At 45.3% G+C, this 13,782-nt stretch overlaps 1 protein-coding gene across 3 annotated transcripts in view; it reads left to right on the top strand.

Moving 5' to 3' along the window:
- The window catches only part of GPSM1 (G protein signaling modulator 1), a 125,489-nt gene that overhangs the window by 100,686 nt on the left and 11,021 nt on the right, over window positions 1-13,782 (top strand). For all 3 annotated transcript variants that reach the window (XM_031954948.1, XM_023494355.2, XM_031954949.1), the window contains exon 12: window positions 12,210-12,366. In XM_031954948.1, coding sequence (XP_031810808.1) covers window positions 12,210-12,366 — 157 coding nt within the window. The remainder of the gene's footprint in view (window positions 1-12,209; window positions 12,367-13,782) is intronic.

Here is a 13,782-nt window from a genome sequence, read left to right as displayed (position 1 = left end):
CTCAATTGTGGTGGTCACTGCAATGATATTCTTGGTCTTTGGGCAAATAGAAAACCTAAAATTCCAGCCTAAAGAGACAAACTATTCTCTATACATGTATAATATATGGGACTTTTGTCAAAAGCCTTTCATGTTTGTTCTATTATCTGATATTCATAAAACCTCTGTGAAGCTAGCACAGTGGAACTGTTTTCCCCTTTTACAAATAGGAACACACATGGTCACAAAATTAATATGAAAAGGTTACCTTTGTAACCTTGTTAATTCAACAAACATTGAGCACTTAATGTGCTGGGCACTAGGGATACAAATATATAAATACAATACTTGCTACTCTAAAAAAGTTTTTTGGTTTTCATTGGGAGTCAAATTCTCAGAACCTCTCTGGATCTCATTTTCCTTATCTATAAAATGAAGGGTGTTGGACCAGATAACTTCTGAATTCTTTTCCAACTCTGGAGCCAAGGGTATATGCTGGTAAATGTTTAACAACCACTTCTCTGAGGCAGAAAAATGTACTTTGGACACACTTTTGAGTTTAATCTGCATCATGAATCTTCATCACTTTCTAAAGCCTAGATCATCAACAAAATAGCATTTGCTGATTTCTCAATAAAATTTACAAGGGATTCTTGGCTCCAGTTCTAGGCGGCTCCTATATACGGCTGTTTATGATTCTTTGGTCAGAGAAATTCAATAGAAAGTATTGTGAGAAGGAAGACTGCAAGAGGGGGATGAGGGAAGGCTTCTTAGAGGAAGAAGCTCCTGAGCCTTAAGCTTTCTTGGAAGACAAAAATTCTAAAATATAGAGATGAGGAGATATTTCCCTGGCAGAGGGTGCAAGTGCATAGTGAAGAGACAGAATGTCAAGTTTAAGAAGCACTGATTGCCCAGTTGCCCTGGGATAGAGAGTATTTGCATGAAAGGAAATGCTACATTACCAAGGAGAGGCAAGTAGGAGCCAAGTAATAGAGGGCCTGAATGTCAGGATGAGAAGTTTTGATTCTATGTGGGTCTTTGGCCAAAATATTTACCCAGTGGAAAAATCAGGGTTAAAACCAGCTATCCTGATAGCGCTTTTCTGGTTTTTCCCCCCATTCTGCCAACTCATTTCAGTGTTCACTGTTGACCTGTTCCCATGGCATAACTAACCATTGAATAGCAATCAGTTTCATGGAGGAAAGGGGGAGGGTTGGAGAGGGAGAAATACCTCAGGTATGAGAAGCACAGTCTCCTTGTAGTTTGAAGAACAAATCTCAAGACAACTTACTTCACCCAAGCAAGAGATTAATTTATGGAATCTTTAATGGATATGAACAGTTCCAGATGAATTTATATAAATCCTTGGATCCATGGGACTGAGGGAAGGAAGAATCGTTACAGTATTGCTTGGTTGTTTGAGGATGTCCCTAATCTGATATGATGCCAGGAAATTATTCTGGATTCTATTTAGAGACAAAATCTGGACCAGGGGAAATAGAGGTGATCAATATATCAATTCCTCATAGCACTGAAACAGTTCATTTTCAGAACAATAAAATAACTCATTGTTATGTAGGGTTTAGAGAATTCTTTCTTCACAACAAGCTTGTGATATACTGAGTATGGGTTTTATTATACCCATTATACAGATGCTGAAACAGGTTCTGAGGGGAGGAGTGACTTGCATGTGGTCACAAAGTGTCTGAGACAGGAGTTAAATCCAGGTGACCTCTATCTAAATCTAGCATATTAGCTCTTCACATAAATACCTGATTTATTTGCATCCTCTCCCAGGCTACTCAATCTTCTTTTGGGCTATGAAATTATTAAATCCCATTGCTACTGCTCAGACCTGGTAATAATTGACACCAGTTCTTTCCTTAACTTTTCTTTAATAAGGAAATACTGTATTTGTAAATATTGAATTTGGCCAATCAGAATTGAGGTGGGAGCCTGAGGTCCAGCAAAAACTACAAGCTTGATTTGAAATCATAAGGTTCATTAGGAGTCCTCCTTTTAGCTCAGTGATTCTCAGTTTATCCATTTGTGAAAACAAGTGATTTAATTAGATGATGTTCCAAGTTACTTTGCATACAGGTTCCATAAAAGTCAATCAAACCTCCCCACTCTCTGCAAAGCACTTTGGGTAAAAGGTTGGGATAACCGGAGTTTAGCCTGTCTTCCTACCTCAACTTTAATTTTTTTACATAAAATTTTGCTAACATATTTTGGCTTTACATCACCTAAAATTCTTTCTGCACTTCCTCTCCCTTCCCAGAGCTATGCTCTATAACAAATATTTTTTTTGATTTTATAAAGAGAGGGGGGGAAAACCCCTATAAAAAAATATGCATAAAAATGCATAGAAAAAAACCTGACAACAAGTTGACGTTCCACATGCGCAGACCCGCTCCTCCCGCTTCTACAAAAGTGGGTGCTGCTTTCGCATCTTACTGGGCGCCAGGTTCTTTTCACTAGCTCAGTCCGGGCAAGAGCCTGCTCCCGAGAACCCCGCATAGGCGGCGGGGGGCTCCCGGAGAAGGTCCGGCCCAAATAGATTTTGCCGTTGGAGTGGCGGCGGCCGGCTTTGGGTCACTGCAAAACCAGACGGGAGACCTCGGGTCCTGCCTGCGGGGCGGGGAAGGGCGGGGGAGAGGGGCTGCGCGCGAGGAGGAGGTGGGCGGGGAGCTGAGGAGGGGAGGGACCCCGCGCGGCCCCAGCTCCGAGCCGGGGAAGAGCCGAGAGCACCGTTCCGGCTCCGCAGAGAGCCGCCTCTCAGCCTCGGGCGGCGGCCGTGGCCGCCCCACCTCCGGCCCCCGAGGGCATCTCGGCTCGGGCTCGCCTCTCCCTGGCCGAGGCGCTCGGGCCGCGCGGGATGGGCCGGCCGGCGGCCAGCAGCGCCAACTAGCCGGGATCCGCCGGGCGCGCGGCAGAGAAAAGCCATCGGAGATTGCGAGTGAGTGTCCGGGGGTCCCTGGGAAAGCGAGGCAGATGGAGGCGGGGGAGGGGGTAACTGCTCCTTTCGTCGTGGAGAATCCGGGCCCTGGAACGCCCCCCCCCCCCCCAGGAGACTCCCAAACTCCTCCGCTGCCCGCGGAGCACTTGTGGACAGTTCCCGCTAAGCGGGATTCTGAGGACCTTGTCTCCCCCGGGGGCCCGGGCTTCGTTACCCCTCCCGCCCTGGGCGCGCCGGAGGTCAGAGCGCAGAAGTAGCGCCTCCGAGCCCGTCTCTCCCTTCTGTCGGCTAAGGCACCTGCGTCCGAGCGCCGGCTCTGTCCGCGGGCCGGGCCGCAGCGGCGCGGAGGGAAAGTTTAGAGAGCCTGCCTTTTCCTCCGGTTCCCTCGCCGCCGGTACCGGCTGTCGGCGGGAGGGGGAGGGGGGAGACGGTCACCTAAAAGACGCCGGTTTGGCTAAAAGAGGAGGGGACTGCGGGGCGATGCTGCCGGCGGAGAGGCGGCCGGCCGCTTATTCCCGGGGCGGATTGGGGAGCTTTGTGAAAGGGATGCTATTCTCCCAGGGGGCCAGGGGCAGGGCGGGCGCTTATTAAACCAGAGAGATTAGGAGGGCACTTTGTGGGGGAGCCTTTTGCCATTTAGGGTCAGCCCCGAGGACCGTAGAGCTGGGAGGGGAGGCAGCTTCTGCAAACCTCCTAATTTACAGGTGAGGAGACTGAGCTCCAGAAGGGTTAGAAAGCCAGATAACAGGTGACTGAGTGGGGGTTTGAATCCTGGGCCTCTTACTCCCCATCAGTGCTCATCCCTCTGTACCCTGCCGATGATTGTCGCAGTCACCCACCTGTAGGCAGTGGGGCTGAAATAATGGCGCCCTTCCGACTCTCAAATTCTCCGTATTTCATGATAAAGTTGCAGTCACCCGAGTGTGCCGCTGATTGTTCCTCAAGATACAGACACATGCAATCCTCTATGCTTCTCCTGTAAAGGAGAGGAGGAAACGGGGAGAGGAGGCTGGGGCTGGGAACAGGGAGAAGAGATTTGCCTATCAGATGCCATCTCCAGGATAGTTTTGCTTCATCGGGTCATGGAGTCAACACTGGATGAACGGCATCTTTGCCCCCGGAATGGAAGCAGGACAAGGGAAATGATCCTCACTGTTAAAGTTACACAAAATTTGGCAGGTTTTTTTTATTATGATTATTATTACAATCCTATTTTTCTGCCTAGTCCTTTGGAGCCGCTGAATTTAAACCGAGCAGGCTCTGAGATGCACGGTCTGTCTTCCTCTGTAGTTTTTCAGGAGACAAGGCAGACCTTATGAATCAACTGAAGGAAGAAAACTCTTTCACTTTTTTCAAAAGAGAACCCTCTCTTCACTGTTACTGAGCACTGAGGGAAAATCTCTCTCATTCTCTGTCTCTCTCTCTCTGTCTCTCTCTCTCTCTCTGTCTGTCTCTCTGTCTCTCTCTCTCTCTCTCTCTCTCTCTCTCTCTCTCTCTCTCTCTCTCTCTCTCTGTCTCTCTCTCTCTCTCTCTCTCTCTCTCTCTCTCTCTCTCTCTCTCTCTCTCTCTCTCTCTCTCTCTCTCTCTCTGTCACACACACACACATCCCCCCACCATGATCAAAGAGATTCCATTCACAGGTTCATAATAGCCTGACTTTCCTCAGAGGCAAGGATTAGACGTTATTGGAAGTACTGTGGGTATTTTGACTAATAGAATGAGAGAGTCAGGATATGAATATTTTGATACTTTTATCTGAGACAGTCCCTCAAGTAATGTAGATTGAGTCCTGTTCATGCCTTTGCATTCTGTGAAGAAGGAAGGAAGGAAGGAAGAGAAGGAGGGAGAGAAAGAAGGAAGGGAAGGAGGGAGGGAAGAATAAAGGAGGGAGGATTAAGTGTACACTGTATGACTAAGCACTTTATAAGTAAGATTTCATTTAATTTTCACAACTCTGTGAGATAGGTGCTGTTTTAATCCCCATTTTGTAGTCAAGGAGACTGAGGCAGAATCACAAAGCTAGTAAGTCTCAGCCTAGATATGAACTTGGGTCTTCCAGGTTGAGCCTTGCACGCTATCCATTGTACCACATACCTAGGAACTTCCTCAGGTTGATCTTTTAATATTTTGGGATTTTGAGACAATAAGAGCTCTGTCCATCTGTGATCTCTTGCTCATGTTCCATGACATGTGCACCTCTTTTTCCAATAATATGTCTCCTGGATATATGGTATGTTATTTTTCACATGTAAATTAGTAATATGCTGAGTCCTACTTGCCACTGTGTGTCTTTCCGGTACTGTTTGAGTCATCTGTAATTTTACTTTTTAAAAATTCTCCTATTGATGCTCTTTTGGCTGTCACTTCCCAATGACTCTTCCACCCCCACCTCCTCCTACTCTACATAGAAAAAGAACCCTCTCTTGTAATAAATACAATGTTGATTTTTCTGAAGCATGGAATTATATGGTTTTTAGACTTCAGTAACACCAGGGGGGAAAATATTAGTGCTAAGGAGATGGGCTAATACTAACAACTCACATTGCCATGGAACAAACGAATAAGAATGTTGTCATTAGGGTTATTATTCCCATTTTTTCTGTGAGAAGCTGATGCTCGTAGAGTTAGATGATTTACCCATGACTACACAGCTAAAAAGTGACTGATCTAGAATTCACAGCCAAGGTGCCAGCTCTCTTTCTACTACTTCAGAAAGATCTTAACTGCATGTTTCTTTGATTCACAATCAGGACAGTATCAGTGCTTTGGCATGTGAGTAACCTATCTCTCCATCCTTCTGCTGAGCTCCTAAGGCCTGCCTAGGAGGAAATTGGACTTAGTGAGATAACTAGAATTATGAGTTGTTAGTAAATTGCACTGCTAGCTAGCATAGGGATGTGGAGTGACCCTAGAAATGTGTAGAGACCTTGTGTGTACTCTAAAATGTTAACATAACCTTGTCTATGTTTAGAAACGAACCTTGAATCAGCCTCACTGACAGAAAATATCCAGGTCTGGGAAGTGGAGGATGGGGAAGAGGGATGGTCTTTGAGAAAGACACAGTTGCAGATGGGAGGGCAGCTCTCTTGAGGGTACTTTAAGTAAGCACTCTATAACTTTCAGCTGGCTTAGGACCAACTTTACCTCTAGTGAAAAACACAGGACATGTTGAAAGTGAATCCACAGCTTCATTTAGTCTCTGTGATGAGCAGGAGAAAGACCCCAAGCTAGGCAGAGGTTGGGACACCCACAACTGAGTCTTTCCCACTGTTTCCATAAGACAAAATATATTGACTGAGGCACCTTAGATCTCTCTGAAGAGATACATACAGAAAAGCTCAAAGTCCCACAGTCAATAAGGGGAATTAGCTAAGGCAGAATTGGGAATGGGGGTCAGGTGGGGAGTGGAACCAGAGCCTGGAGTATTGAACAAACAGACTACAATGGGAATGGAGAGGGCTAACCATCCTGTCTGGCCTCCTACTGGAAGGCTCCATCCTAACATCAGCTTAGTCCTTTGCACTTCTTGCTTTACCAAGATTCCTTCAGTGTAGGTAGCAGGTATCACTTTTGTCCTGTACCTTCTATTCGGCAAGCCCCCCAAACTGTTAACTCAAGTCCTAGGTTTATGAAATCTAGTAAAAATCCTCTACCCATCCTGAGAGTTGTGTACAGATTCTGAGAGAAAGTTGGAAGATTTGTGTGCTGTGCCAGAAATTCCCCAGAAATGGGAAAATTGGAAAGAGAATATTCTTCCCCAACCCTGAGGTTGGCCAAACCCTCCCATCAGCTTCTAGATTCTACCTCACTCTTACCTGCTTCTTCCAGGTCTGCTGGTGACAAAATAGATAGTGAAAATTCCCCCTGAGGCAGCTAACACTTCTTCAGCATCTTATACCAGCCAGGTGCCCAGGAAACAAACTGGCCATGGCCACCTGGTCTCCTCCCAGATCAGCACCATTCTCTATCCCAAGAGGTTTTAAACAAGGTCCTTAGCCCTAACTCAAGGAGAAAGCAGCTGGGAGATGGGCCATTACTGAGAAGGTCAGGGAGATGTGTTGGAAAAGAGCGGTGTCAGCAAAGTTGGTCTTCAGGCCTCCCCCACTTCTCTGTACCGTTTTTGAACTGCATTCCCCACTAGTGGATACTCCCTTCATCACAAGCCCTTGGTGCTCTCGTGCTGTTTCAGCCTTCTTTCAAAAAAGCAAGCCAACCTCTGAAACTCAGTCACCCTGTTGGCATTATAGACTTAAGCATGTGCTTGCTCTTTCCCCGGGGATTTGGACTTTTAAGGAGTTGAAAGGCAGTGCACAAGGAATGAAGCTCTAATTGTAGAATTCCAGGAAATGTAGTCTGGGTGGAAGAGAAATTTGGAGCTACCACCAACCTAAAAAGGGCAAGACACATCTCTGATTCCACATTTCTTTTGATGACAGTGGTCAGTCCTCAGTCTCAGAGGCAGATAGATGGCAAAGTATGCTAGACCTGGAGTTAGGAAGACCATAGTTCAAATCCAGCATCAAATACTAGTTGGGTGACCCTTCTAAAGTCATTTAATTTCTGACTTACTCAGTTTGCTCAACTTAAGATCCATAGGAGCACTATATCATGGGATTTGTTGTGAAGCTCAAATGAGATAATATTTGTAAAGTACTTAGGATAGTGCCTGGAACATAATAGGTGCTTAATGAATGCTTATTCTTTTACTCCCTAGATGTCTATTACCTCCTTTTCTATCCTTTCCATTTTAAGAATTACCAAAAATTTTCCCAACTGGGAAGATTAGTAATCTAGACCTAAGTTTGGGAGGGTTCAAGTCAGAGTCAGATTGAGCTATAAACAAATTGGGTCGGGCAGGGAGGGGAGTAAAGGGGGGAATGAAAGATGGTAATAGGTCAGTGGAATAGTCAATGTGATTTCTGGCTAACCACCCTCTTTAAAAGTCATTGTCAAAAAAAAAAAAAAAAAAAACTAAACACTTCTACATTTCCTTGACCTTAGGTGCAAAAATGGACAGTCCCCACAACAGTTCTGTTCCCCTTTGGTCCACCATCTGCTTGGGTCAGAGATTAGTATTTCTGGTTCTGGTACAGTCCCTCCCCTGGGATTAGCTGCATAGGGAGTTCCCTGGTGCCTCCAAAGGATGGTTGTGGGTCAGGAGAGTCAGGGTTGTGGAGGTAGCCCCAGCCCTTCACCCGGAGGGAAAGAAATAACTTCAGTATTGCTTAGATGTGGACAGTGAGAAATCCTAGGGATGTGAGTAGCACCCTCTGGGGTCAGCCTCACCTTCCCCCCAAGCCAAGTTCCTGACTCCAGCTAGGGGGCAATTTTGTAGAAAGCTGGGATCACCACCTGATGTTAGGGACATCCCCAAGCATCCCTAACTTTCATTATAACCTGCCATGGATCTGTCATCCAGGGATTTACCTAAACCTGTCTGGAGCTTGTTTACACTCCCATCCTGTCTCATCTCTTGGGGAACTAGTTTCCTGAGATTCTTCCTTGCTGAGTAGAAGCAGAACGCCCTATATGATTGGTTTTAAAATTACCTCGTTGAGGTTTCAAGGGGCTCCTAAGTCTCCTAAGACTGGATTTCCTCCCCATAACTTGGGAGGAGCCAAGTCTAGCAGCTCAGTGGTACATGAGCAGAGGACTGGGTCTCAAATCAGAAAGACCTGAATTCCAATCTTGACTCAGATACATACTACCTATGTGACCTTGGCAAGTCACTTAATCTCCCTGTGCTTCAGTTTCCTCATCTGTTGACATGAGGATAAGTACAATACTTACCTTGTAAGGATCAGATGAAATAATATCTGTAAAGCTCAGCATGTCAAGCACATAGTAAGTGCTTAATATATGCTTGTTCCCTTTAACCTTCCCTAATCTCTAGGTTTCACTCTTAGCCGTTCCCAATTGATCTCTCTAAATACTGAAGAAGCATGACCTGGTTATTCCTTTTGAGAAGAAGTAGAATACCCCTATGTTGTATATAATCTCAAAATCATGGGATAGAGTATGTCAGAGCCAAAAGGAACCTTAATGAACATCTAGTCCAAAAGTCTCATTTTGCTGAGAAAGGAACTTGACATTCAGAGACACAAAGATTGGTCACGTAGCAGATATGTAACAGAAAAAAGACCGAAACCCGGGTCTCCTGATTCCCAGTCTCTGGGATTCTCTTCCCAGGATCTTGGGTCTTGAAAAACAAAAAAACAAAAACCCTAGAATAATCTCCAATCAGAATATATCCTAAAGTCCAGCCTTTTCTTGCTTCTGCCTCCAGCTCCCTGTTCTTTCTAGCCTTTGTCCTTTCTGCAAACAACCCCCTCCGCCCCTAAGTTGAGGAGCCTCAGAAATGCTCTGTTTATAGACTCAGTCAGGATGATGGCTGAGTGCACTTAGAGAAGGATCTAGAGAAAGAGCAGCAGCAGCCCTCCTCTGAATCTGCTTTCCTGCTTGCCTTTCTCTTTCTCCTGCTCCCCTGCCCTTCATATCGATTTTAGGAGGAGAACAAGAATATTGTCTCAGGGTTGACATCCTAGACTAGGAGGAGAGGGATGTAGGACCAGGATTCACTTCTTCTTACTTCTGTTGCATTAGGTTGAACACCTGGGGAAGGTGGGGGAGCAGGGTGTCTGAGAAGGGAAACCAGAGGGCTTGGTTCCTTGCCTTGCCCTGAGATGGAGGTTAGGGGGAGAAAGAACCTTATTCTGGGTAATGAGCTCAGCACAGAATTGATTCCTAGCAAGTTCCTTTTTGGAATGGACATAAGATCATAGAAAAATTAAAGGGGGGGGGGGGAAGAAATGAAAGGGACTTTGCTGTTTATTTCAGTTGTGTCTTCCAATTCTTCCTGATCCCATTTGAAGTTTTTATGGCAAAGACGAAAGAGAGGTTTGCCATTTGCTTTTCCAACTCATTTTACAGATAAGGAAACTGAGGTAAACAGGGTTAAGTGACTTGTCCATGATCACACAGATAATAAGTGTCTGAGACAGATTTGAATTCATAAAGGAGAGTCTTGCTGACTCCAAGCCTGGCCTTCTATCCACTGACCACTTAGCTAATCACTTCTAAATCCCGGAAAGAGCCCTAGCCTGACCATATGAACCTACACAAATCATCTCTTTTTTTCTCCTTTCCTCATTTGTCAAACAGGGATAGTAATCCCTCAAAGCACTTCTCTTTCCTCTACAATCATTTATTAATTACCTACTGTATACCAGGCACTAAAGATATAAAGACAAAAAAGAAAATCACCCCTGTCCTCAAGGAATCTACTTTCAACATAGTAGACAAAATGTATACACAACACTATATTTCAAATAAATCCTGACTGATTGGAGATAATGGAGGAGAGAAGCAATAGCAATTGGGAGAATGAAGAAAGGCCTCGTGTAGAGCAATTTTGAGGAAAACTTTGGAAAATATAAAGTCTTGCACACTTGTGAGTGAGTGCTATTCTAAGGACAACCCAAAGGAACTCCTTCAGAGGGGAATGGAGAGTAGAAGTTCCAGTAAGAAGGAGTGCTTTCCTCCAAGTTTCTGAGCCCCCTAAATCTATCTCTCCCACCAGGATGGGCTGGCTCCTAAGACTCCAAAGTCCTGATCTGTCCAGTTTGATCAGGCTGGCAGCTTGGCTCTTCCAGGGACCCAGACTAAATATATGACAGTAGTCATTTAGGACTCCCTTTCAGAAGCCTCCAAACCTATAATTTGGTGCCAGTAAATCGGATGTTGGCAGCCGGCGGGACAGGAATTTGGGGGAAGGGTAGTTCTTCAGAGGAATGGTACCCAGCAACAGAATCTCTTGAAGATGTTTTCAGAATCCTAGGTCAGAGTTTCTGCCCCAGATACTGTCTACAATGAGTAAATAACAGATATGAGTCAAATAGGGAGAACCCTGCATTAGATTTGGAAGAAGAAGGAATTTCTTCTACTTGAAAATCACTCTCTCTTTCCCACTATCTTGCTTTCATCATTTGTCCTATTACCATCTTTGTGCAGAAGTATGAACTGAAGAGTATTCAGTTAGACCTAGACCAAATTTAGAGAATGGTCTAGGGCTATTCAAAATCTTTAGAATCTTTAGTTCCAGCACGAGATAAGCAAGATAAAACTCTCAACCAGCTGCAACTAGACAGGCTGGCTTTTTTTTTTTACTGTTCAAACTCACCAAAGAAATGTTTTCAAAGCTTTCTGCTTTCAGACACTTGAAAATAATTGAAAAACCAGTTGTTTGTTTTGCTTATCAAAGTTAGAGGCAACTTGGCCTTAGCATTGCTTTCCATCAATTTCCCTTCCAAGAATGTTGGTATGGTAGCCTGGTTGGTTTTGAATGACCATAAATGGATGCCTGACTTGAGAAGGATGGGCCTAAGCTATTTACGAATAGTCCAAATGTCGTTTTCTCTTCCATTTGGTGGTCAGTAAGTATTAATGAATTTTGGCCATAACATATAGATGTATAGATCAATATTCTTGTTGGAGTTAAGCAAGAGAATAAAGAATTAACTTTGACTCTAATAAGTCAAAGCACATTCCTGAGATCATCCAGGATGGTACTGAATTATTGGGGATATTTCATTTACAACAATCACTGATTGCTGCCTTCACTTCCCACAATCCAATTTTGGTCCACAACACTGATAGATGTTATTATATATATATACACATCTATTGAAAGATAGAGGAGCATAAGGACATGGGAATGAGGGAGGTCATGGGGGGCTGGGCTTAGAAGTTTTTTTTTTTTTTTTTAAAGGATCAGACCCTTCAGGATCAACACTCTGCTCTCCACATCACCTCTTTCCTAACTACTAGAGTAAAATCTTCACTCGAATGTATTGGCTTTCCTGGTGATGACCCATGGTCTGGTCTGACTTGAAGTCAGGCGCCATATCTTTATTTCTATTTATTTCCCAAAATTCAACAATAGTATTCTATTCACAAAAGGCCCCAAATAAATCAACCAGGAGATATTAACTGAACATCTAGTACTCTAGCCTTAAAGTGTTCCAAGTACTTTATTCAGGAAAAAATGGAGGTGAACTTGACTGTCCTAGAAGAAGGCTCCTAGGATTATAAAACAGGAAGAACTAAGCCTAGTCTCTTTAGTGTGTACTCCAGTCCTTGAGCCGACTATATCTAGAGCCCAAGGGAAAGATGGGGAAGAGATGAGGGAAAGACAATTTTCTCCAGGATAATCTCTTCCCCTTCCTCTTCCACCATTTAACTTCTCTTCCCTCCATTTCGCCTGTCTTTCCAGAAAATCCCTCGAGCCCCGTCTGATGAGGAATGTTTCTTTGACCTACTGAGTAAATTTCAGAGCAACCGGATGGATGACCAGCGCTGTCCCCTGGAAGAGGGCCAAGCTGGGGCGGCTGAGGCTGACACCCCCACTCCCACCTTGGAGGAAAGAATATGTAAGTGAGGGAGGAATCGGGGCTAGTTATAGAATGTCGGAGCGGTCCGGAGCGTGAAGGATCATCAGGCCCCTCAGTTTCCAGAGCTTGAAGGATCATCAGGCCCCTCGTTTTTACAGAAAGGGAAAGAGAGGCCAAAACTGGAGAACAGAATTGCCAAGATGACAGAGTTATTCAGGGAAAGATCTAGAATTAAAACTCAAGTTTCTGAATGTCTGGCCTGTTTATTCCGTTACCCTGGGCTGCTTCTCATCCATCACTCCCTTTGGGGGCAGAAAGATTTCTGTCCCAAATATATCAGTCTTCTCTCCATGCGTCTAATTTAAACTGCACCAAACTGGCAAGCCCACCTGGCAAACTGGATTCAGAGGCACCTGGCTTGAGCCACAACATAGATGTTTTCATCCATGTGGATGGAGTCAGTATCAACCCCAGAGATTCTGAGACAGGGGGATTAAAGAGCTGGGGAGAGGGCAGGCAGATGGGTGAATCATGCAGTCCTGCCTTTCCCTTTGCTGATTAGAGGACTATAATTACACCCGGTTCCTTGTAATCATTGGGTATTTGTTACCGGGTTGTGTATGTGCAAAACAGAAAGCTGCTTGATTTGCAAAGAAAGAACCCATGCAAATCAATTGCAAAGGGCTTTTTGAAAGTAATATTACATCCCTTCCCCACCCCCACCCTATCCCCCATATCCTAAAGTTAGGCTTAATAATGGGGGAAAGCATGTAATTACCTTGTTCCCTCCCCTCAGCCTTGCTGGCACACTCCTGCGATCAGGGCCCAGGAGAGACATCCCTGGAGGCTTGTGTGGGAGGAGAAAGGCCATCCCCTCTGTCACCTTCTGACAGGCTACGGAGCTGGGGCCAGGGCACACTGACAGGCTAAGATCCCGGGGAATCCACACAGGAAGACAGCTATGGATTTACCCCCATAGTCGCAAGGGAAACGATTGCAACAGCTGTAGGGGAAAGCCTTTGTGCAGGCACAGATAGAATAAAGCCCGCTGGCCACTCTGGGATGGAGCCATGCCCTGCACCTGAGCAATGCTGCCCTTTCTCTCCCCTCCTCAATGACCGCCAAGGCGTTCTTAGTTATCGATGGATCAGGAAGGTGTCTGCTCCAGGAGGCCCCTGGCTCAAGGAGGCCCCTGGCCTTTTTGGATGCTGTAATGGGAACTCGGGAAGCCTGGGTCACAGTCCTGTCTCTCCCTCTTCTTCCCTGGTTCTGTTCCCCAAACTCTCAAGCTAAGGTAGCAATCTTTGCCCTGCCTGCCAAATGAGCCAGGAATACAGAAACGTTGGAGAAAACCCTAAGGACTTTACAGACAGGAGGGATTATCCTTTCCTCAGAGCTGGAGGGAGTGCCAGCAAGGTCCCAGAGGCCCCGGGCCCTGCTCCATTCACCTCTCCC

Source organism: Sarcophilus harrisii, chromosome 2 (genome assembly GCF_902635505.1).
Source record: "Sarcophilus harrisii chromosome 2, mSarHar1.11, whole genome shotgun sequence".
In the NCBI taxonomy this organism is placed as follows: Eukaryota; Metazoa; Chordata; class Mammalia; order Dasyuromorphia; family Dasyuridae; genus Sarcophilus; species Sarcophilus harrisii.
Note: the sequence above shows the minus strand (reverse complement) of the source record. Positions and strands in the feature narration are given on the sequence as shown.